The following is a 22983-nucleotide window of genomic DNA, read 5'->3' on the forward strand; positions in this document are numbered from 1 at the left end:
TCTGTGCCTGGACACTAATGGGAAGGGCCCAGCAGTGACCTCCGTGCTGATCTCTGTCCATCTGGGCCTGTTCCAAAGAGCCAGTTCAGTTTAGTCACTCAGTCATGTCCGACTCTTTGCGACCCCATGGACTGTAGCACACCAGGCTTCCCTGTCCATCACCGACTCCTGGAGCTTGCTCAAACTCTTGTCCATCGAGTCGGTGATGCCATCCAACCATCTCATCCTCTGTCGTCCCCTTCTCCTCCTGCCCTCAATCTTTCCCAGCATCGGGGTCGTTTCAAATGAGTTAGTTCTTTGCATCAGGTGGCCAAAGTATTGGAGTTTCAGCTTCAACATCAGTCCTTCCAAAGAACACTAAGGACTGGTTTCCTTTAGGATTGACTGGTTTGATCTTCTTGCAGTCCAAGGGACTTTCAAGAGTCTTCTCCAACACCACAGTTCAAAAGCATCAACTCTTTGGCGCTCAGCTTTCTTTATATTCCAGCTCTCACATCCATACACGACTACTGGAAAAACCATAGCTTTGACTAGACGGACCTTTGTTGGCAAAGTAATGACTCTGCTTTTATATGCTGTCTAGGTTGGTCATAGCTTTTCTTCCAAGGAGTAAGCATCTTTTAATTTCATGGCTACAATCACCATCTGCAGTGATTTTGGAGCCCCAGAAAATAAAGTCAGTCACTGTTTCCATTGTTTCCCCATCTATTTGCCATGAAGTGATGGGACCAGATGCCATGATCTTGTTTTCTGAATGTTGAGTTTTAAGCCAACTTTTTCACTCTCCTCTTTCACTTTCATCAAGAGGCTCTTTAGTTCTTCCCTTTCTGCCATAAGGGTGGTGTCATCTGCACACCTGAGGTTATTGATATTTCTCCCAGCAATCTTGATTTCAGCTTGTGCTTCATCCAGTCCAGCAGCGTTGGACTCCCCTGCGCAGGTGGCCATGTCAGGGAAATGAGAAGTGAGCGTGTGGGCTGGGAGGGACCCTGAGCAGAGTGTCTCTGTCTCCTCTGGCACGTCCTCTGTCTGTGAGGTCCGGCTGGAGCGCTCTGGAGGGGTCTTCGGGCCGGAGGGCAGGCAGGCACCTGGCTGGCAGAGCAGACCTCCTTTGCGGGGTGGCAGGACCCACCCCATCACCAGCCCAGGAGAATGGACACAGCTGCTGGGACAGAATGGCCCTCTGAGGCACCAGCCCACAGAGCTTTGCCTGCTGGGAAGCGAAGCTCTGATCCATATCCCTTTCCCCAGGTGTTGATATGCTTGGAACCCTCCCGAATAAGCAGAGGACAAAAGAGGAAGGGTTTATCATTTTAACCACTCTTAAGCGTACAGTTTGAGTAGCCAGTAAGCCTGTTGACATTGTTGTGCAACCATTACCACTATCTGTCTCCCAAACATGGTTCATCATCCCAAACTAGAACTCCTTACCTACTAAACAGTAACTCCCCTCTCTAGCCTCTGGCAACCACCATCCTACTTCCTGTCTCTACGAATTTGACTCCTCTAGGTACCTCATGTAACAGGAGTCATACAATATTTGTCCTTCTGTGACTGGCTTATTTCACTTAGCAAAATGTCTTTAAGGTACCATGTGTCATATGTCAAAATTCCTTTCTTGGACTGAAGAATATTCCATTGTATGTGTAAACCGTGTTTTGTTTATCCTTTTGTCCACCAGTGGATACTTGGGTGGCTTCCACCGTTTGGTAATGCAAACATGCTGCTGTGGACATGGGTGTGCAAATACCTGTCCAAGCGCCTGCTTTCAGTTCTTTTGAGTAAGAGTTGTAAAGCACAGGAGCAGGATGTCTTTGAAGGTCAGTTGCTGATGACTCACCCTTCTCCACTGAGGGCTGGGCTCACAGGCCAAAAGGAAGCTTTACTCATGGCCTAATTTTAGACTCTAATGCAACCACCACTGGTCACTCGTAACATCAGGCTTCCTTTTGATATTTGATAGGATTTCACAACATGTTAAAATTCCAGTTTTATGTATTACCTTTTATTGACTACACTTAGCTGGCGACTCCCTTGTGATTATGGAGGCCCCCTTGTCACTCAGTGGTGGGCACTGACCCTAGGCAGTGCACTTCCTTACAGCTGGCTTGTTTCAGGGGTGCAGGCTCTTGCTGACTTCACCCCTCCTCACCCGAGTTGGGCTGGTCTTCTGGCCTTGTCCCCACCCCTGGCTCTGTCTTGGGACCCAAAACCCTGAGCCCCTGCCAGCTGAGAATATTGAAATCACTTGTCTTCAACTCCCAGCAGCTTTGGGCAGGCATGGTGTTACCCCCAGGTCTGCTGGTTCTCATCATCTGTTTTTGTTTCAGCCAGTTTTCTTACACAACATTTAGCATTATTCAAATTATGTCATTTTTTTCCCCAGGAAAATAAAATACTTTTCTGAAACAGCTTGGCATTTGGAGTTGCCACAGGAAGTGGTCTTCCCCGCACCAGCTTAGACCAGCCTGAGGGCCCATGGTGTTGGTGAGGTGGACACATCTAGGGATGACAGGCTTTCAGTGGATTCACCTGTCCTGTCGTGGGTCCCTCTACCTCTAGAGGAGACTTCTTTGGCCAGTGCCCGTCTGTATTTGCCAGACCAGTTAGGAAGTGGATATGGGAGCACTGGGAGAAGACCTGCTCCCTGCACTTGAGGACCTTTATAGTCTATTACTAGTTACGGCACGTAGAAACCCTGAGGATAAACCAGCCATTTCTGAGGCAGTCCTGTTTTCTTCTCTATTCCAGGGCTTCAAGTAAAGAGAAAGCACTGCTGGCCCACAAAGCGAAAGGCCCTCGCTCTTAGCCCCAGGCTTTGTTCTGGACACTGACTACTGAACACCTAGCCTCCCCTTTTCATCTGAGGACTGCCCCCAGGCCTATCTCTGTCTCTGTTTGGTATTTCTCAGACCAAGGTTTCTGAATGATTGTACTGATAGGTGATAGCAGCAGATCAGAGTCAGAAAGATCTGGGTTGGGCTGGACCAGGTCGGGAAGGCTTCTGAGAGATGCATGGAGCCCCAGGTCAGGGTGCTGTCCTGTCAGCCTTGCAGAGGAGGAGGGCTGACGTCGATTCTCCTGCTCAGGCAGGTGGCCTTAGTATGCACTGAGTACCATGCGGCCACTCTAGTCCCCTGAGGGTTGCCTTATTTGGTTCTGGTTTTAGACGCTGGTTTTAGATGCTGGAGGAAGAAGGGAGGAGTTTGCCTTCAAACAAACAGCAGATAAGATGCTTCTCAGAGGATCTGAAAGATCTGTGTGATGAGTGGAAGGGGAGAGCCTTTCACATGGTAACCCACCCTTGAGTGCATCTTTGGCCTGAACCTGGGAGGAGCCTGCAAGTGGATCAGGCAGCTGTTCCTGGCGCTGATGTGGAGCACAGGGGCTCTTCTCTGCCTTGGGGCAAGCGAGCAGTTCTCTGGCAGAGAGAGGAGGAGGGGAAGCTGTTCATGGGGTGCACAGCCAGACCTGGGAAGGGGGGCTGGCATCCCTGCTCAGGTGTCACAGGCTGGATGGGAAGGTGGACGACTGGCAGGTGGTCTGGGAGGTCCTGTGACACCCACTGTGGGCTTTCCTGCTGGGTCGGTGCCACAGAGCCCAGGGTGCCCAGGTCTGTAGCAGGTTGGGTGGGCTGTCGCTGGACGTGGGTCTGGCAGTCAGGATGCAGGCCTGTCTCTGGTCCTCGTGCAGCGCTTGTGCTGTTGGCCTGTTTATTCCCCTGCTACCCAGGCCCCTCTCCTGTCCCAGGCTCCCTGTCCTGGACTCTCTCTGAACTTCCCAGAGTCGCGCCTCCCCAATACTGAACTTGGGCTCTGATGCCATGTGGTTGGTTGAGGCTGAAGGAAAAGTGACAGGGAATGAGTGAGAGAGAGAGTGTGTGTGTGTGTGCACGCACACTTGCACCCGAGTTGGGGTGAGCGCAGGGCCTGGAATGGCCGGCGGTTCTCCCTCCAGCAGTCTTCCATCCTGGGGTGGGGGCCTGACTCTGTTCAGCCACTCCCCTGCTCAGGGCTTTGGGCACACCCTCCCTTGGGCTGGACTTGTACCCTTTGCACAGTGAAGGACTAGCTGACCTTGCAGGCCCTTGGCTCCCAGAACAGCCTGTAACTGCCTCCTGGCCTCTGGTTTATTTCTGAGGCTTCTCCCCTGACTCTGGGTGAGCCCCCCAACCCCTTCTCCCTACCTGTGTGTAGGCCACCTCTTTAGTCAGTCCTGGGAGGAGTCTCCCTGAGAGTCAGTCATTTTAATATGGTAATAACACCAATGAGCATTTATTGAACAGTGACAATGTGCTGTAAGCGCTTTGCATGTCTAATCTTCATTTTCCCTGCAACCCTGTGGGGTATAGATTACTGATGTCACTCTTATTTTACAGCACGGGAAGCTGAGGCTAAGAGAGGTTGTGACCTGCTCAAGGTTACATGGCCAACAAGTAGATAAGCCTATATTTAAATCCAACTTGATATGTCTTATTAAAAATCTCTGTTCTGAAATTCTAATTGTGGTCTCTCACTAAATTGGAGCAGAGTGTCTGGGAATTGAGACCTGGACTAGGGCAGCCGCGCATCTCCAGAATCTGATGAGAACCCACTGCCTACTTACCCCACCCCCTACTCCTGTTGGAACCTCGGGTTCCTAGGAAGAGACATTGGAACCTCTGGGGCTGCTTTGGGGGGGGGGCGGTCTGTGCTGGGGCTCTGCTGAGGTGGTGGGAGCAGAAAGAAGATCTTGATGTTGGCACTCAAAGCAGTGAATGAGAGAGGGGAGCCAGGAGGGGTGGTGAGGGACCTGAAGGTGCCCCTGGCAGATCATGGGCTCCCCAGGGGTTTGCTGGACTGCACCTGTTCCTCAGTGCCCTTTGTGCCAGACCAGCCTCAGGTGGGCTCCTGACTGCCTCCTGCCCAAACCCGAAGGAGTGGAAGAGAAGAGGCTGGGGTTGGTTTGGGAAATGCCACCAGCTCCTGTCGCTGGAGAGAGGAGTACAAAAGGAACCCTGGAGATGGGGCTGTTGGGGACCTGGCGTGGGGTGGGTGTTTCTGGCTCATGGGGCTCAGCCTTAGGAATTGCACCAGCGTGAGGACCCTCTGGTCTCCAGGCTCCTTGCGGGGAGGAGTGGTGATCTGATCCAGCTGCTGCTTGCCAGGTTGGCCCAGCAGAAACCGTAGCGTGTGCCTGAGGCTGAGTCAGCAAGGCCTGAGGGAAGTCAGAAGTGCATTGAAGGCAAATCTGATGGGTCAAACTCCAGGTCATAGAGGCCACCAGGCCAGGCTGTGAAGGGAGCAGCATCACTGGGACCACAGGTTAGAGGAGCTGGGCCAAGGGTGGTCTGTAGGTAATTGTGACACTGGGGAAGCCATCCGGGACTGAGGCCAGTGCCACCAGGGAACCCAGATCAGTCGATGCCAGCTGCCCCCAGAGAAAGCCCCAGAGCTAGCACAGTGGCAGAGGCGAAAGGAGGTCTAAGCTGTGTTGAACCTGGACAGCCCTCCCTCCTGCCCACAGGACCCCAGCAGTGACATGGAGGAGCAGCAGCTTTGAGTGTGACTTTGGAACTGGACGAGCCTGGATTGGAGAAAAACATAAAATGCAAAAGCAGAGTAAAAGCCCCTACCCCTCCACATTCTGACCTTTGTTTCTTATATTCCTTCAGATATCTGTATGTCTGTGTATGTGTATCCTTTTCATTGTACTAACATAACAAGCGGACTACTGTATACCTTGCTTTTATCCTTTCTTAATGGCCATTTAGTATTCTATTCTATGGAATGTATTAGCTTACCTCATCAGTCTCCAGGTGACAGACATCAAGGTTGTTGCTAGCTTGGGGTTATTTTGATACATCAGTAATCACAATGTACACACATTTTTGAACAATAAGACAATTGTGTCTATAGAAAAACCCTAGATACAGATTTTCTGGGTCAAAATTCTATGCAGCACCTGTCCGTCCCCCCCCCATCCCCATTCTCTTTCCAAGGGCCTCTATTAATTCACACTCCTGCAGACAGTGTTTGAGAGTTACAAATGATAGTAACAGAGCTGTTGTGAGGATTAAATGAGACAATGTGTAAAGCTTTCAGCCAGTGCTTGCCACATCTGGCTGCAGGGTGGGCCTCACCACAAATTATCACTGACAAGGCAGGTGCTGGGTGGTGTTTCAGTCAGCTTGGGGAAGGGGAGGTGGCAGGAAACAGTGATCTGACAGCTGCTAAGCAGATGTCACCTTCACTCACACATCCAGGAAACTACCTGACATGTGCAGGTAGTGACACCACGGTGGGCCGTGGCTCCCCCTTCCCGGAGCTGACAGTCTGTAGAGGGAGGGAGACTCGAATCCATCTCTTCAGATGTGCTAAGTGCTTGAGCAGCATAGGCCGCTGCGGCTCACAGTCACCTCTGACTGGGTCTCTCTCTCCCCGCCCCTCCCCTGCCCCCAGTGTACGTGGTGGAGCGGGAAAGGAAGACGGAAGACACCGGGTGTCAGGCGGCCCTGGCCGCGTGCTGGGCTGCTCTCTGCTGCTGCTGCCTCCTGGAAAGCCTGGACTGAGCAGTGGAGCCCCAAGTGCTCCCTGCAGGCCCTCTACCTTCTGTTACTGGAATAAAAAACTAGTGCTGCAAAGCTGACAGTTTATCTTTCATTAAAAATTACCTCATCTACAGACTTCAACATTTGAGCTTCTATGATAGGTGTGAAATGGTATCTCGCTATTTTACCTTCCCTGCTTACTAGTGACCTTGAACATAAATATGTTTTTGACTTGTCTTTACAAATCTTAGCCTGTTTTTTCTACTGGTTTGTCTTCTCTTACTGATTAATGGGGAAACTTTAAAAACTCTACACACTAATATATGTCACTTTTATAGGCTTGGAAATATCTTCTGCCTGTCTCTGAACCTTTCTACAGTGTGTTCTCTAGTATGAAAGTTTATAAATGTTATGTTTATCGACCTTTCCCTCATGCTTTGTGTGTTTTAATCTTTGATGCAAAGATAAGCCTGTATTTTCTTCTAAAACTTTTTCAACATAGTCTTTAGTCCACCTAAATTGGTTTTTGATCACGGTGTAGGATAGGGTTCTGGTTTTCTTTTTCTATTTTGATAGTTTCAACACCATTTATTGATTAGGTCACCCTTTCCCCATTGATTTAAAATGAGATTTCTCATATACCAAGTTCCCACATACAAATGGGCTAGAATGGGGAGTCTGGTGTGACAAGCATCTTCCCTGTCCCCACCCGGACATGTATACACACATACCCCTGGTTCTTTTTTTTCCCCTTTTTCTTCTTTAGAACTTGCTTGGATACTCGTTTAATCAGGATTTTAGGATGAATGTGTCAGTTTCCATGAAAAACTACCATGTTTGACTTTGATTTAGAGTAATTGGGAGAGTTGACATATTTAGAGTGTTGTCAATCAGGAACATGATTTCTCTTAATTTTTAAAAAATTATTTATTTATGGTTGTGCTGGGTCTTCATTGCTGCGCACGGGCTTTCTCTGGTTGAGGGGGTGGGGGCTACTCTCTAGCTGCTGTGCGCAGGCTTCTCGTTGCAGTAGCCTCTCCTGTTGCGGAGCACAGGCTTAGGGCACTCGGGCTTCAGCAGTTGTGGTGCTCCAGCCTAGCTGCCCTGCAGCATGCAGAATCCTCCCAGACCAGGGATTGCAGATTCTTATCCCCCATACCACCAGGGAAGCCCCTCTTAATCTTTTTTTTTTTTGGTCATCTTTTATGTCCTTAGATAAAATTGTGTAATTTTCTTCACACAGCTTTCCTATATTTTTTATTGGTTTTAAAATTGCATGTCTTCTCAGGTACATTGCAGTTTTAATGCTATTGTATATGGACTCTTATTTTTAATATTACTCTTTTTGGTGAGAAGAATTTTTTCACTCTAGTGGGGTCACAGATTGGATTTTCAATCTAGTTTTGTCACAACATCACCTTGGGGGCACTTTAAACTGGGAGGCGCAGTTCTTCAATCTGCCCCAAGTATACTCCCAGGAAACCACCCTCTATCTACAAGGACTGACATTCAGTAGATGTTGAGTGTCTGCATTGTGTCAGGTGATGGGCCACATAGATTGGACCCCATCCCTGCCCCCATGGGGCTTACACTCTAGGAAGGGAAGCAGATATTAAATAACCCCACAGGCATTATTGGCATTCTACTTTACTATGAAGATATGTATTGCCATGAAAACATAAAAAGGGGACAGTCTGGGAAGGTGCTGAAAGATGAAAAGCTGTTAATAAGCAAAACAGTAGGAAAGGCAGGTGCAAAGCCCCAGTGGCAGGAGAGAACATGCATCATTTGAGAAACTAGAAGAGGAAATTGGTGTGACACAGAAGAGTGGGATGATGGGAACAGATTTAAAAAAAGAAAAAAAAACAACAGGCAGTAGCACGACAAGGAGCCCACAGCCCTACTTAGGGATTTTGGGGTTTTGTCCTGTGAGCAGTGGGAAGCCATTGAAGGATTTTAAGCAAAGGAATGATATGATCAACTTTGCATTTTTAAAAGTTCTGTTTGGCTTCCATGTAGAGAATGGTTTGAGGCACAAACTCACATGGTGATGATGGAGAGACATCAATGTACTTGAGATATTTGGAAGTAAAATTAATAAGACTTGGTGAGGGACTGGCTATGGGGATTGAAGAAACAGGAAATGGGGATGACTCCTGAGATTCTGACTGGAACGAACTGCCTGGTGATGGTATTTGTGGAGGTTGGAAACAAAGGAACTGTATTTGGTCAGGAAGAGGAAAATCATGTTGGGCTCTGAATGTGTTGGTTTAGGTTGAGGTATTAAGGTGCTTATCAGACATTCAAGTAGAGATGTCAGGTAAGCAGTTGTAAAGACACCTGGAGCTTGGAGGAGAGGTTGGGCTGGAGATGAAATGTGAGAGGTACTGGCATATTGATAGTAGTTAGAACTGTGGGAGTGAATGAGATCACATCAGGTAGAAATATGGAGGGAAAAGAGAAAGTGGCAATATAGGGCTGAGCTTTAAGGAAAACTGACTTGTACCTGTAGATGACAAACCTGCAAAGGAACCAAAGATGGAAAACCAAGAGAATGGGATGCCCTGAAAGCAGAGAGAATTTGTATTAGCGGAATGATCAGTAGCAGCAAATATTGTTGGGAGGTCAGGTACAAACTCAAAATGTGCACTGGATTTGGCCACACCATTGTCACTGAGGGTGGGTGGACTTCCCTCCAGCTTCTATTCTGTGAAGGACACCAACAGAGGAGGAGACGAGGAGACAAGATTGCTAGGACCAAAAATACAGTCCAAAGGAAGCCAAGTGTGCGTGCATGCATGCGTGTATGTGTGTGTGTGTGTGTGTAAGAGACGAGCTCATAGTGCAAAGAACCAGCTGGGCCATGAAAGCTCAAAGACTCTGCTAAACTGGAGAGAACCATACAAAAACAGAAGTTCCAGAGGGGTCAGACACCAAGTAAGGGAGTCAGTTAATGTCACTCAGGTTTTGAGCCTGAACAGAGAAGACCCTGGTCTCCACATGGACTCCAGCACGTAGACTGTCAAGCATGCGACTGTCTGTGCTGGGGAGGTCCTTCTGAACAGCAGCAAGTATAGATCCTTCATAACCACCATTTCAGCCTGATAGTGTTCAGATTTTTCTAGTATAAACTGTTTTATAAGAAACTTCCCATGTAACTGCAGTGTGGAATAGATACTGTGGAACTGCAGATGAGGCAAGGAAGGACCATGCCCTGCCTCTGACTAGAATCCCGGGGACCTGAGGAATACATCTGAGAACCTTAGTCATTCTGGATTTTCCAGCACATTTGGCCAAGGGAGATTTGGGCTGAATGGGTTCTCTGCCCTAGAATGTCCTTCCGAGATACTGCCTTGTAAGCAGAATTCATCAGTGTGTTAACTGCTGAGGATTTTCTGAAGATCTGGGTGTAGTATTCCATTGTCTGGAGGTGACAGTTTATATTCATTTACCTATTGAAGGACATTTGGGTTGTTGCCACTTTTAGGTGATTATAAATTTATATACAGGTTTTTGTGTGAACATAAGTTCTCATTTCTCTAAGAAGTGTGATTTCTGGCTTAAATGATCAAATGTATATTAACTTTAAGAAGCTGCTACTGTTTTTCACAGCGGCTGTACCATTATGCATCTCCATCAGCAAAGACTGAGGGTTCCAGTTGCCGTGTCCTTGTCAGCACTTATTGTCAGTGATTTTAATTTTAGCCACTGATAGATGTGGTTTTAATTTGCATTTTTTAAATAGTTAATGATGTTGTCATGTATGTATTCACTCTTCTCAAATCCTATTTGGTGACATGTCTTGACTTCTCACTGTGGAGTTTTGAGAGTGTTTCTACATTGGAGAAGGCAATGGCACCCCACTCCAGAACTCTTGCCTGGAAAATCCCACGGACGGAGCAGCTTGGTAGGCTGCAGTCCATGGGGTCGTGAAGAGTCGGACACGACTGAGTGACTTCACTTTCACTTTTCACTTTCATGCATTGGAGAAGGAGATGGCAACCCACTCCAGTGTTCTTGCCTGGAGAATCCCAGGAACGGCGGAGCCTGGTGGGCTGCCGTCTATGGGGTCGCACAGAGTCGGACACGACTAAAGCAACTTAGCAGCAGCAGCTACATTCTAGATACAAGGTTTGTACTCGATGTTATTTCCATATATTTTCTTCCAGTCTGTAGCTTGTCTTTTCATCTCAGCAGTGTCTTCCCTAGAGCAAAAGTTTAAATTTTTATTAAATCCAAACTATCATGCTTTTGTTGTTAGATTTGAGAACTCTTTGCCTAACTCCAGGTCATGAGGAATCTACGTCATCTTCTAAAAATTTTATAGTTTTACATTTAGGTCTATGAGCCATTTGGGGTTAATTTTTACATAAAATGTGGGGCTTAAAATGGCTGAAGTTTTTGGGGTTTTATGCGCCAGTTGTTTCAACATTTCTTTGAAAAGACTATCCTTTCTGCATAGAATTGCTTTTGCATATTTGTCAAACGCCAGTTGGCCATGTTTATGTGGAGCTGTCACGGTCCTCGCTGTGCCATTCCTTTCATCTGTGTCAGTTCCTTCTCCTAAACTGTAACTGTCTTGACTACTGTAGCTGTATACTAACCTTAAAATAAGGTAGCATTAAGTCCTCCAACTTTATTTTTTCCATATTTCTTGTTATTCTAGTTCTCTTGACTTTCCATACATTTTAGAATCAGTTTATCTATAAAAAATAGTTGGGATTATGATTCAGTTCAATTGCTCAGTTGTTTCTGACTCTTTGCCACCCCATGAACCGCACCACGCCAGGCCTCCCTGTCCATCACTAACTCCCGGAGTCCACCCACACCCATGTCCATTGAGTCGGTGATGCCATCCAACCATCTTATCCTCATCTTATCCTGTCCCCTTCTCCTCCTGCCCTCAATCTCCCCCAGCATCAGGGTCTTTTCAAATGAGTCAGCTCTTTGCATCAGGTGGCCAAAGTATTGGAGTTTCAGCATCACCATCAGTCCTTCCAATGAATATTCAGGACTGATTTCCTTTAGGATGGACTGGTTGGATCTCCTTGCAGTCCAAGGGACTCTCAAGAGCCTTCTCCAACACCGGAGTTCAAAAGCATAAATTCTTCCGCGCTCAGCTTTCTTTATAGTCCAATTCTCACATCCATACATGACCACTGGAAAAACCACTGGGATTATGATTAGAATTGCATTAACTCTATAGATTATGAGGCTTGGTGGGTATTTAATGGCACAACTTGTTCCCTCTTGGACTTCCCTTCTGGCTCAGCTGGTAAAGAATCTGCCTGCAATGCGGGAGACTTGGGTTCGATCCCTGGGTTGGGAAAATCCCCTGGAGAAGGGAACTGGCTACCCACTCCAGTATTCTGGCCTGGAGAATTCCATGGACTCTATAGTCCATGGGGTTGCAAAGTCGGACACAGCTGAGCAACTTTCACTTCACTTGTTCCCCCTTATGTGCCATAACTTCTAATGAAGCCAGGCAGCCTGCTCCCTCATTTTCAATGTTGTAATAATTCTAGCTTATGATTGATTGTATTGGTGTCTTTTGAAGTTTTGCAGTAGAGAATTGGGTAGGAACAGCCATGAAAAGATGATCAGTATGTTGAGGGGGTTGTGGGCCAGGTCATGCTCTGAGGCAGGTCAGCCACCATCATTCACAACCTTGATCTCTGTCTCCTTCCTGAGCAGGTTGTGAGCAAGAGCTGCCAGTCATTAGAGGAATCTCCCTGCCTTGGGGTCTTTAAACCCCTGCCACAGGGTCATAGAACTGTCCCGTACTGGGCATGATCTGAATTTTTTCCAGATTCTCCGTAATTTCTTCTGCCTGGCATAGCAGCCTCACTCATATTTATTTCTTAAAAACTCACATTAGAAATCTATTCATGCAGCATCACAATATAATGAATTGCTTCCTCCTGCCTGCTGTAGTAACATCAGCCATGACATCAGGACTTCTCATACTCTTCCCTTTGACCTTCCCTAGGTCACACCATGGTTCCTCTAATCCAAGGCAATGGCACACACAGACTTGGAGCAGAATAGCGGCTGCTGAGGGGTCGCTGTGTATGTTCTCAATCTGCGTATTCCTCCCATCACTGTTCTTCAGTCCCCTCCCTAGTGTCTTGGCTGAATTCAGGATTCTAGAACACTGGCTGTTCTGTCTCTTGGTCTCAGGGTATATAAGGTTACTCACTGAAGTCTTCTGCCGTCACCCCAGCCAATCATTTGAGTTTCCCTTTTGCTCACCTATTTTCTTATCAGTGGAAGCAGTAACTCTTGATTATCTTCTCAAATTTTTAGAAAAAATAACAAAAAACTAAAAAGATTTATCTAGGTTTTTCATTTTATAAGCTTGTCTGGCTAGAGCACCCCTCCCCCACACCGTTCAGCCCTTGCATCAGCCTGGGGCATTTCTGTAGATGGTGCACCCTGCCAGGCCAGCACCTGTGGTTGTAGAGGCTGCACTGGACACCTGGCACCTCAGGTCTTCAGCTCTATGGACATAAACAGTTACCTTTTCAAATTATGAAAGGTAATGTCTGAAAGCTCAGTGGTAAGGAATCCACCTGCCAATGTAGGAAATGCGGGTTCGATTCCTGAGTCATGAAGATCTCAAGGAGGAGGAAATGGCAACCCACTCCAGTGTTCTTGTCTGGGAAATCCCATGGACAGAGGAGCCTGGGGGGCTACAGTCCCTGGGGTCAGAGTTGGACACAACTGAGCATGAATAATACAATCTCACCCCATAGTGAAACCTGGCTGTAAATTGAGATTTCTTTTTTTGACCCATCTTAATGATATTCACCTTTGTCCACATTACATTTTCACATGTCCTCTTAAGGCAGCAGCTTCCCCTGCTGTCTTTCCTTCCCAAAGAGGAGGATGCAGGGGCTCCAAGATGTCAAGTGACTTAACCCGAAGTCACCCAGCTACGGCAGAACAGCCAGGGACAATCAGCTCAGTTCTGTGGGCCCTGGTCTTAACCTCTTCTGTCGGTACAGGGAAGAAAGGAAGCCCTTATTTTTTGTGTGTTGTGTAAGTGGAATGAGTTCCTGTCTCCCCGCTTCCTTAGTGTGTGCATTATCTTAGTGATAGCCACAGACTCATCACATCCGGGCAGATGCTCACCTGTATGAGGGTCTCCTTACTCCCTTTATCTCGAGAAATGGGATGTTTCTAAATATTTTACCCTCTCCTCTTGAGGGGCCTCAACAGCTAAAGTTGTCTGTATTCAGCCTTCCTAGCCCCTTGCTTCTCCTTGGGTTGTCTCTTCCTTCCCTTTTCTCTCTGAGCAGCTGTGCTTCAGGTGGACAGCCGGTTCCTCTGCTTTTGTTATCCTGTGATTTAGTGCTACAAGTATGAATCCCAACCTGAATATGGACTGGTGGGAGGAGCCCCTCCCTGCACACAGACTGAGAGTAAGAAAACAGACTTTGGTGATCTTCTTTCTGTAGGATGTCATCACACTGTGATTCCTATTTATAAAAGTCCTCCCTCCTTCACTCTGTGCCAGGCCCCGGGCCAAACATTTTGTTTTTGTCACAAAATGTAGGCTCTTAGGCACTATACCCCTTCCCCACTTTGCCAGCCAGAAGGCCAGGGCATGGGGAAGCTGTGACTGTCACTTGTGCAATGCCCTGCAGAGAGCCCGTGTACATAGCTGTTGCCCTCAGAGAATAAAGTAACTCAAGTGGTGGGGGCCCAAAGAAAGTCTGAAGTAAATTTCTTCAGGGGGACAGTCCAAGTACACCTCCCCCCGCACGCCCCCAAGAAGTGCCTTGCTCTGGGCCGAATGGCTGCCCGGAGGGACCCTGGAACTCACTCGTCTCCCAGCTGACTGCTGCTGGGCCAGGGCCATTCTGCTCTCTTGGGACACACTGTGGAGGAGGGTGAGAGCTAGATCTTGCTCGCACAGACCTTGGATTTCAAGGAAGAACGGGGCAGTGGAGGAGAGGCCTTTTGCCTCTCCACAGTCTGTGTTTCGGGCCACTTGCAGGCAGCCTGCTGTCTGTTCTGAAGTGAGCCTAACCTTGATGTGCAGACGGCATTGGGACAGGAGCACTGGGGACAGGCCAGGACCTACCATCAACTCACTGTGCAACCTTGGCTACCACCTCCCTTCTGAGCTCTGGATCTTTTTCTTAACAAAAAAATGACTGCCACGTGATCTCCAAGGCAGTTTCACTTGCAATTCTGGCATCTGAGATGTTCTCAACCGTCCCCGTATCCACAACCACCTCTGTCCCAGTGGCCGCAGCAGGTCTAGCCCAAGGATAGGGTCACAGGAGGTGGTGGCAGTCCAGTCTTAACTTATCAGACTGGTGTGAAATGTCCACATGTACTTAATTGTTTTTTGTTTTTAATGAAAAAATTTTACTATCAGGTCTGCATTCATAGGACTGACTCTGTTGGACAGGGCGAGAGTACAAGCTGGCCTGTGACTGAGCCCAGGGAGGCGGTAGCTGGGGCCCACCCTCTTCTGGGTGCTCTGGCTGAGGCAGGCTGGGGTCCCCTAGACCCCCAGAAGGCTTGGCCATGATGGCTGCTGGGTTTTGTCCAGCAGCTCCTCCTCAGAGGATGGTGGTGGCTGCACTTCTGGAGATCTTGGGATAGGGACCCACACAGTCAGCCGACTCTCACCCTTTCCAGACCAATCCACAACACTTGGCACTCAGTGTCTGACAGTGATGCTGGGCTGACTGCTCAGTGGGGTGGCAGGCAGTAGGAATGCGGGTGGACGGGTGAACTGGTGGGCCAGCTCTCAGACTGCTGTGCCTTAGAGTAGGTGTCTTGGGACACTGAAGCAAGAAGAGGGACAGAGACGTGGGAGACATGGCTGAAGTGGCAGAAGGAGCAGGGCAGGCAGTGAGACCCGGGAGGACCAAGGCTGTGCCAGTGCACCGGCCCCACGTCCCTCCCACCTGTGGAGGAAGAGGAAAGAGGAAGACATGCCTCACCTCTCCTTCTCGTAACCTCCAGACTCCAGTGAAAACTACACTCCCTTGACTGCCTCTACTACTCCCGGCCACCCTTCATCCCCTACGGCACCCCTCCCCCAGCATATTTACCTGGTGCTCATGGCCTTCAGAGCAGGTGGCAGAGTGGTACTGCCTTTAGGACAGCTTCTCTCCCGGGTGCAGCCCCCTGGTGCTGAGTGAAAAATGGTCCCACCGCACGTGCACGCCCAAGGAAAGCTCAAATGCACCCTCAGCCAGCAGTGTGTTCTCTCTGGCTGCTCAGAAGGCGCAGGAGCTGTCCTGGGGCCATCTTGAGATTGTACTTATTCCTCAGATGCATTAAGATTTTCCCCTTTTCCTACCTCCTGGTCTGAGGAGTAGGAGGGCTGTTCGGCATCCTCTGATACCTCATGGAAGGCTGGCCTTCTTATGTTGTTTTGGATGCTGGTTTAGAAGATGGGGTGAAGACAGCTGAGCACTGACCACAGGCCTCCTGCCTCTGGCAGAGCGGTCATCTCCACTGGGGGCACTCTGGGGAGGCGCTGGGCTGTGGTGGTCTTAGCAGTAAAGGAGCAGTGTGGGGTGATCATCACTGGTCTGAGCCTGCACAAGAGGCCAATGTGCAGCTTCCATAGTTTCTGGGAGCAAGAAGGGCCCAGACGTCAGAACTGTCTGGGAGGCCCTGGTCTGTTGTGTTTGCTTCTCCTTACTAGCTTCCTGGTCTGGAACTGGGTACAGATGCAGGCACAAGCTCCATTACCACTTCAAAGCCCTTGATTAATCATTTAAAATGTCTGAGCTGAGCAAATCAAGGTCAGATTCCAGGATGGGGCTGACTGAGAACTGGAGCCTTTGGCTAAGATAGTCTCCACTCACATTCCTGCCCGGGTCCCTGTGTGGCCTGGAGCCCCACTTGCCCACTGCCTGCCCAGAACCAGGGTTCTGAGTAGCCCATGTGAATACCTGCCCCCTGGGTGTACACTATGGTAGTCCTAGAATTTGGGACTGCTGGTTGGTGTGGCTGGTGGCCCTGGAGAAGACCCCAGGGCTTGGTGAGCAGGCACCTGGGCCCAAGGGGTTGCACGCCTCCAAGTATTTTGCATCTGTCTTCTCTGCTTCCAGCTGAGGCAAGACAGTGGATGAGGATCCTCTGCCAGAGTCTGCTCAGCTCCCCTGGCCTTTCTGACCTAGGCTGGGCCTCCAAGTCACACACATGCTCACACACCCTTCCCTGTACATCCCCCAACCCCTATACCACCACTACTCACGCTGTCTTTTGTACTTGCATTCACATGGCAACTCTGAGTACCTGCCCCTCTGCAGGCCCCACCCCTGGAATGGGGCTGAGGACACTGAAGGTTAGTACCAAAGGGCCGTGTTGGGGCAAGGGACAAGCTGGTGAAGGAACCCCTGGACCTGCTCTCCAACTCAACCACAGTTTTCTGGAAATTTGAGAATCTATTCAGTCCCTTCCCTGGGACCAGGGCACAGGCTGAATAAGGTGGCCTTGGCTCCTGAGACACAACACAGCAAATGGGACAGAGAGCCTTTTTTGGCTGGTATGTGTGTGAGCCCTTCTGTAAGGCCTGCCTGTGTCAGCAGGAGAGGGCACCCAGGCTGGCCACAAGGGGGCACTGGACCCCTACATAGGAGCTCTGTGTGAGCAGCCCCTGCAGACCCCAGACCCTCTGCCCCTCACTGGGCACTGACTGCTCCCACTGCACTTTTGATCCCCCTCCATTGTTCCTTCCTTTAAAAGAAAAAATTTTTTTAAATTCTGGAATAATTGTAGATTTACAGATGAGTCAGAAATAGTATGGTTGCTGTACACTCTTGATCCAGCCTCCCTTAATGTTTAACATCTTACATAACCATGGTCCTGCCACCCCCACCCCCCATGCTCAGCTTGCCAGTGCAGGCCAGTTGCCAGTAAGGCTCATGTGGCCTGGGTGTGGAAACACCTGCGTTAGAATCCTCCATGCCCCAGTTCCTGCTGGGTAACCAGTACGGCCAGCAAAGCTATGGTGTATATACAGTGCCCTGACTTAAGGTACCCAGGGAAGCTGTCCTCGCCCAGGACTCGCCCAGCACAGCTGCATCCTGACTGCTGAGCTAGGGCAGTATGGGAGCTCTCGGGGGGAAGGGGGGGCTCACCACTGCGGGGCAGGGATGGGGACAGGTGGCAGAGTAGAGGATGTGAGGCGCAGAAGCCTCAAGGTGGGGTGGGGCCCTGGGCAGACCAGACCTGCAGCTCAGTGCAGCAGGCCCCTCTGAAGGTGCAGTACCTCAGACTGTGCAGGTAGGCAGGGCACCTAGGAACATTTGGTTATAAAACATGCAGTTTCTGGGCCCTGCAGTGGGTGCTGTGAGGCCTTCCTCAGAGCTTTCTCCTGTGCCCGTCATCCCTGCTTTGGCGATGGGAAGAAAAGCAAGGAAAACACTTCACTCCTAACTCCAGACCTACCTCACCACACAGACTCCTCCACCGCCATCTTTTCTGCAGTCTAGGGGGATAGGTTCTGTCCTCAGCTAATGCAAAGGAAAGTCGTAATAAGGGCTTTGGAAGACTGGGTGCTCCAGGAAATAACTGACCAGGTTTCTAAGGTAGGTAGCACTAACTACCCCCCATCAAGGCTGACGCAGCCCTTGGGCTTGAAGTTCTGGTTTGTTTTTTTTTTTTTAGCCAGACTGATTATTTCTAACCTCTGTAACCACTGTCTGGGGGTAATCGGCTCAGAGTCTCCACTGCGCCAGGCTGTGGAGGATGTCATGTGAAATAGGCCCTGGCTAGGACAGACGTGGACTGGAGGAGGAAGGTAACAGAGGAAGCAAGACGGAGACATCTTTGTTTTCCTGACTAAGCTACCTGTGGGTCAGTGGTTCTGACAGGAGGAAGGGCTGGGAGTGGGGAAGCCGGGGGCAGACAGGTGTCCCGTGGGGCTGTGAAGGCCCTCAGCATGGGTTGGGGCACATAGTGAGCACCTCCATAAAGGCAGCCGGAGAGAGACTGCAGGGCCCAGCACACAGGAGCCCAGCCTTGGGCTATAGGTCTCTGGCCTGGGTTCAGCAGGCTGTTTTTGCAGGGGAGGGAGCCTTTCTGTCCTAGGGGCAGCAGAGCCAGTCCACTGACAAGGAGACTGCAACAAGATATTAGGCAAGGGAATCCACAGCCAACTGTGTTCAGGGTTTCCCGGTCCAGTGCTACCCTTGCAGAATCAGGGGAGGCTGGGAACCTGGGTTGGTCATCTGGGAAGAAATGGCAGGTGACACCCTGCCTGGGGCTTTCCTGCTCTGGTGACCCCAGAGTTGGGTGGGCGCTGGCTGGTGAGAGAGGACTGTCCTGGAGCCCATTCACTCCTGGTCCCTTTGCTATCTTAGTTGGGGCCTGGGCTCACATTCCTGCTCTGGCTGTTCCTATGCTTGAACAAGAGACCTGACCTCTCTGAGCCTCGAGTTCCTTACCTGTGAAATGGGAACATCCACCGCACAGTTACTGTTAAGGCACATGACCTGATTTAGTTTTATCAGGCTGTCTTCTTTTTGACTAGGCTCCCCTGGTGGTAGGTCTACAGCTTTTCCTGTGTCGCTGAGTGGGGCCAAATGAGATTAGACCTGTGCCGTGAGAGAAGGGAAAGGGCTATCTCTGTGGAGGGCAGCTGATAGAACAGAACTTGGACACGCCCACACTACCCAGCGTGCTCTAGCTACTATACCAGGCTCCAGAGAGAGGAGCTGCCAAGAGAGGAGGTATAAAAACAGATACACAAAATTAGAACTGAAAGATGATTGCCCAAGGATTGGTTTAACTTAGAAGATTCATGTATTCATGAACTTGCAAAAAAATTTAAGATCCTTACTGCTTATAACTGAGTTTGATGATGGTGGCTGTTTTGAGATCTTCTTAAAAGTGTCTGCAGATCCTCTGAGGCCACGGTCAACCATCAGATATTCTAACAGGAAGTGAAGCTGATGTCAGCCACAAGTCAGCTGATGAGTAAAGGGCGGCTGGGGGTCCTCCTTGATCTTGGGATTATTTAGCACTCATATCTCTTAATAGAGCACTTAGCCCTGACGGGGCTGCAAGTTCCTACTCCATTCAGAGGAAACAAGAGTACCAAGCTCCGGCCACGCCCTCCCACTTGCCCAGGTTTTCATCCTGCCTTCCATTGCTTTGTGCAAAAGTTTAGAGGCTGGAGCACATTCTGTAGGTATTGGTCAGGTACGAAAAAATCAAGATTCTGGATTAATCTTTTAAAGCCTAAAGCCCCTTTAGATTATAGTTACCCTCTTGCTCTTGGGAGATGGCTTAGGTATATCTGAGGAAGCCCCCCCTCCCACCAGTTCCCCTGTAAGATTCGGAACAGAGTGCTCCTTGGTTTATAAACCCAGTAGGGTTAGCCAGGTCTGGCCAGAGCACGACGGACATTCCTTACTTAACTCAGGCTGGCCTGGTGTGAGGCCACTATGGAGGTTCCCCTGGGCTTGCCCTTCTGCAGGAATGACTGTCCTTAGCCAGGAGGGGGGACAGTCCTAAGCTACCATTCCTGCATTCATCACCGAGACTGCCTCAGTGGACAGGCTGCGCGAAGTCTGCTCAGTGGCTCTGGCTGCTATATGGAGCTCTCCTTTGGTCTGGGAGGTGCTGGCTCTGTAGGGCCTGGAGTTTACTGTTAAATTACTGGTAGAGTTCATTCTCACACTCTGTCTCCTTCCCCCTCCAGTGTACGTGGTAGAAGACCAAAGAAGGGATGACCTGGGCACATCTACCTGCCTCACAGCCTGCTGGACGGCCCTCTGTTGCTGCTGTCTCTGGGACATGCTCACCTGACCAGCCCGGCTCTCCTGTCCTGCCAGCTCTGCCGCCACTGCGCACAGGAGTGCCTGCCCCGCCTCTTCTGATTGCTGAAATCAATGACTAGCTCTGCACAGACATTTCTACCTTCAACACAGTGGGATTCTAGATTAGCAGGGGTTGCTGCTGTTTAATTCAGTGACTTGATCTTTTTAATGTTCAAATCCATTCTTATTGGCCTTTCACAAATGTGCTAAATGATTTTCCTCTTTATTTTTTTGGCCAAAGGCTTAGTTATAAAATATATATTTATAATTTTAAAATTCAAGTTTGATGTAATATACCACTGAATGATTTCTCTGCTCACATCCTGTATGTTTCAATAAATTTGTCTAAGCCTCAACTGTCTCAGTTATTCCAGACAGAATCTAAGCCCTGGATTTTTCAACTACCGAGCAGTATATGAGAAAGCTGATTTACCTGTTCATCCTGGCAGCTCCTAGGAAGGCAGGGTCCAAGGCCAGGTGTCCTTCCGTCGGGTCATGGGGCCCTCGCCAAGCGAGCATTCTCTCTCCCCAGGCCCACTGAGAGACGGCCTCACCAAGGAGCCATACTGGCTTTTTCCCTGAGCCTTGAGCAGGGTGTCCTGGTAACCATGACTGGCCCAGGGCCAGACAGACAGACTCTTCTTTTCCTGCTATGCCCTCCCAGAACCTACCCCCTCCATTGCCACACAAGGAGAAAGGAGAGGTGTCACAATATTAAATACAAACTAGCCGGTCAGGCCATCCATCTCAGCTTTGACCACATGGTGGCGCTGGGCCGCCATAGCAGCAAGTCTCATTTTCCTTCAGTGGCCCGTCCTGAGGCACAGTTAACAGTTCTCCCCGCCTAACTGCGCCTGCCCACTTTCCCTCTTCAGTTGCTGACAAATATTTAACAATATGCCTGCCCACTTTCTCTCTTCAGCTGCTGACGAATATTTAACTATTAGCTCTCCTGCTTTAAAAACAAACAAAAATATTTAACTACTATCTCTCTCTTTAAAAACAAAAAGTCATGATTTTGTATCATCACCTGATTTCTGTGGAGTAAACGGTAGGCACCCCCATGGCTGATTTCAAGCTACCAACGTGATATCTTGAACATGGAGTCGGGAAGGGAAGGGCAGGTCACACTGCGAGGTTGTATTTCCACCATCCAGACACAACAGACCGTCAACCTCAAAAACATAGATAATGGTCAATTTAGTAAAGTAATTCAGAAAGGATAAGTTCTTAATAATTATTAACCTTATTTTTAATATAATTTAATAGTAAATTTACAAACTTAATTTTTAATAATGGCTATTGTTTAACCGACTCAATGGACCTGAATCTGAGCAAACTACAGGAGACAGTGGAGAACAGAGGTGCCTGGCGTGCTGCAGTCCATAGGGGTTGCCAAGAGTCGGACACGAGGACTCTCTAGGCAGACTGCCACTGAGGTACCGCTGTTGTGATCATACATTCAACTATGCCTGCTCTCCTTTTTTCCTCATCGGCATACTACTGATACATGGAGGCTCAGATGTTGAGGGGTTTACCTAGAGGAACAGAAACAGAAAAAAGAGGACAAGGCTTCACTGCAGAAGGAGCAGGGCCACAGCCCTGGAGAGGCAACAGGGAGGAGTGAGGTGGAGACACTCTTTGCCTCTCTGGTCCTCTGTTCTCATCCATCAGCTCAAGAAAAGCAGACTTAGCAGAGTGGGACAGATGTCTTTTATTGGTCTGACCCGTGTGACCAGCAGTAGGCCCCAGAAGAACTCCCCTATCTGTCCTGGCTCCCATCTTCCCTTCCCTGGAGTTCATGATTCAACCACAGGGGAGAAGGGTGGCAGGCAGAGCCAGGATAAAACATACAAGGATGAGATCTGAAAGGGGCTCCAGGCCATGCATAAAACACAAGGTTACTAGACCATCCAGATAAAATGTCCCTCAGGCAGAGCAGTTTCCCTACACAGGCCCCTCTCCAGGAATGGCAGGGGTCAGAAGGAAGAGGTTCCTGAGAGGCTGCCTACTGTGCCCTTCGTGCCATCAGCATCTCCCGGATATTGTCCTCAGCTTCCTTCACACTCCGCTCCAGATAGGATTTTTTCTGCTGCAATATGAGAAGGAAACAAGGGTTAGGATCAGGGTGAATGTGCCAAGCTGACAGATGCTGCTTTTATGCCCAAGGGTTATGGCTTCTCTGTGACTAGTGACTTCCAGGAGCCTACTATCTATTGAGAGCCAGGTGTACACACCTGCCCCAGAGCATTTCCCCACCCCGACCCCTGGGCACCAGGGAGGGTGTCGCTTGGTTCCGGAAGCAGAAGTGCTCTGTGGAAAGCAACAGCACTCTTCCCCCAGAAGGAAGCAGACTCTAAAAACAGGCGTCGTGGTACATGAAGTTACACCAGACAGACAAAGGCCAGGAAATTCCAGGACAAAGCTCTGGCCCCATAACAGACTGTCTCTCAAGGTTTTCCACAGCCCAGGCCAGGCGCCTGTAGCTGTCGCTGCTGCAGAATGGACAGCGTGCCCTCCGCTCTGTCCAGCGCGACGGGAGACAGGCTGCCTCGTGGACTGAGAAGCTGTATCACACGGCTCACCGAGGCAGATGAGTCAGGATGAAATCTGCTTTTCTAATGAAACCACTGCCGCCAGGAATCCAGGACA

At 49.4% G+C, this 22983-nt stretch overlaps 2 protein-coding genes across 18 annotated transcripts in view; one reads left to right on the top strand and one right to left on the bottom strand.

Annotated features, from left to right (window-relative positions):
* CYSTM1 (cysteine rich transmembrane module containing 1) overlaps positions 1-6622 on the top strand; it is a 74110-nt gene extending 67488 nt beyond the window's left edge. The window contains exon 7 of the mRNA XM_081500993.1: positions 6441-6622. Within this exon, the coding sequence (XP_081357119.1) occupies positions 6441-6550 (110 nt within the window). The 3' untranslated portion in view covers positions 6551-6622. The remainder of the gene's footprint in view (positions 1-6440) is intronic.
* A 1147-nt stretch (positions 6623-7769) lies between these two features.
* Positions 7770-22983, bottom strand: part of PFDN1 (prefoldin subunit 1) — a 78638-nt gene continuing 63424 nt past the window's right edge. For 2 of the 17 annotated variants that reach the window (XR_014056902.1, XR_014056913.1), the window contains exons 4-8: positions 22344-22423; positions 21362-21506; positions 15604-16130; positions 11134-11232; positions 7770-10734 (exon numbers count right to left, since the gene is read on the bottom strand). Coding sequence is in view for 4 of the 17 variants with exons in the window: in XM_081500994.1 (XP_081357120.1) it covers positions 21410-21506; positions 22344-22423 (177 nt within the window). In the remaining 13 variants the exon portion in view is untranslated. Of the gene's footprint in view, positions 10735-11133; positions 11233-13340; positions 13525-14357; positions 14413-15175; positions 15457-15603; positions 16131-18156; positions 19105-19349; positions 19443-21361; positions 21507-22027; positions 22424-22983 lie in introns of those variants that run through there. The other 15 variants (XR_014056903.1, XR_014056917.1, XM_081500994.1 and 12 more) reach the window with 13 other exon arrangements.

The sequence above is a fragment of the Giraffa tippelskirchi genome, chromosome 6, assembly GCF_054371585.1.
Source record: "Giraffa tippelskirchi isolate mGirTip1 chromosome 6, T2T-mGirTip1v1.2.pri, whole genome shotgun sequence".
NCBI classification, from domain to species: domain Eukaryota; kingdom Metazoa; phylum Chordata; class Mammalia; order Artiodactyla; family Giraffidae; genus Giraffa; species Giraffa tippelskirchi.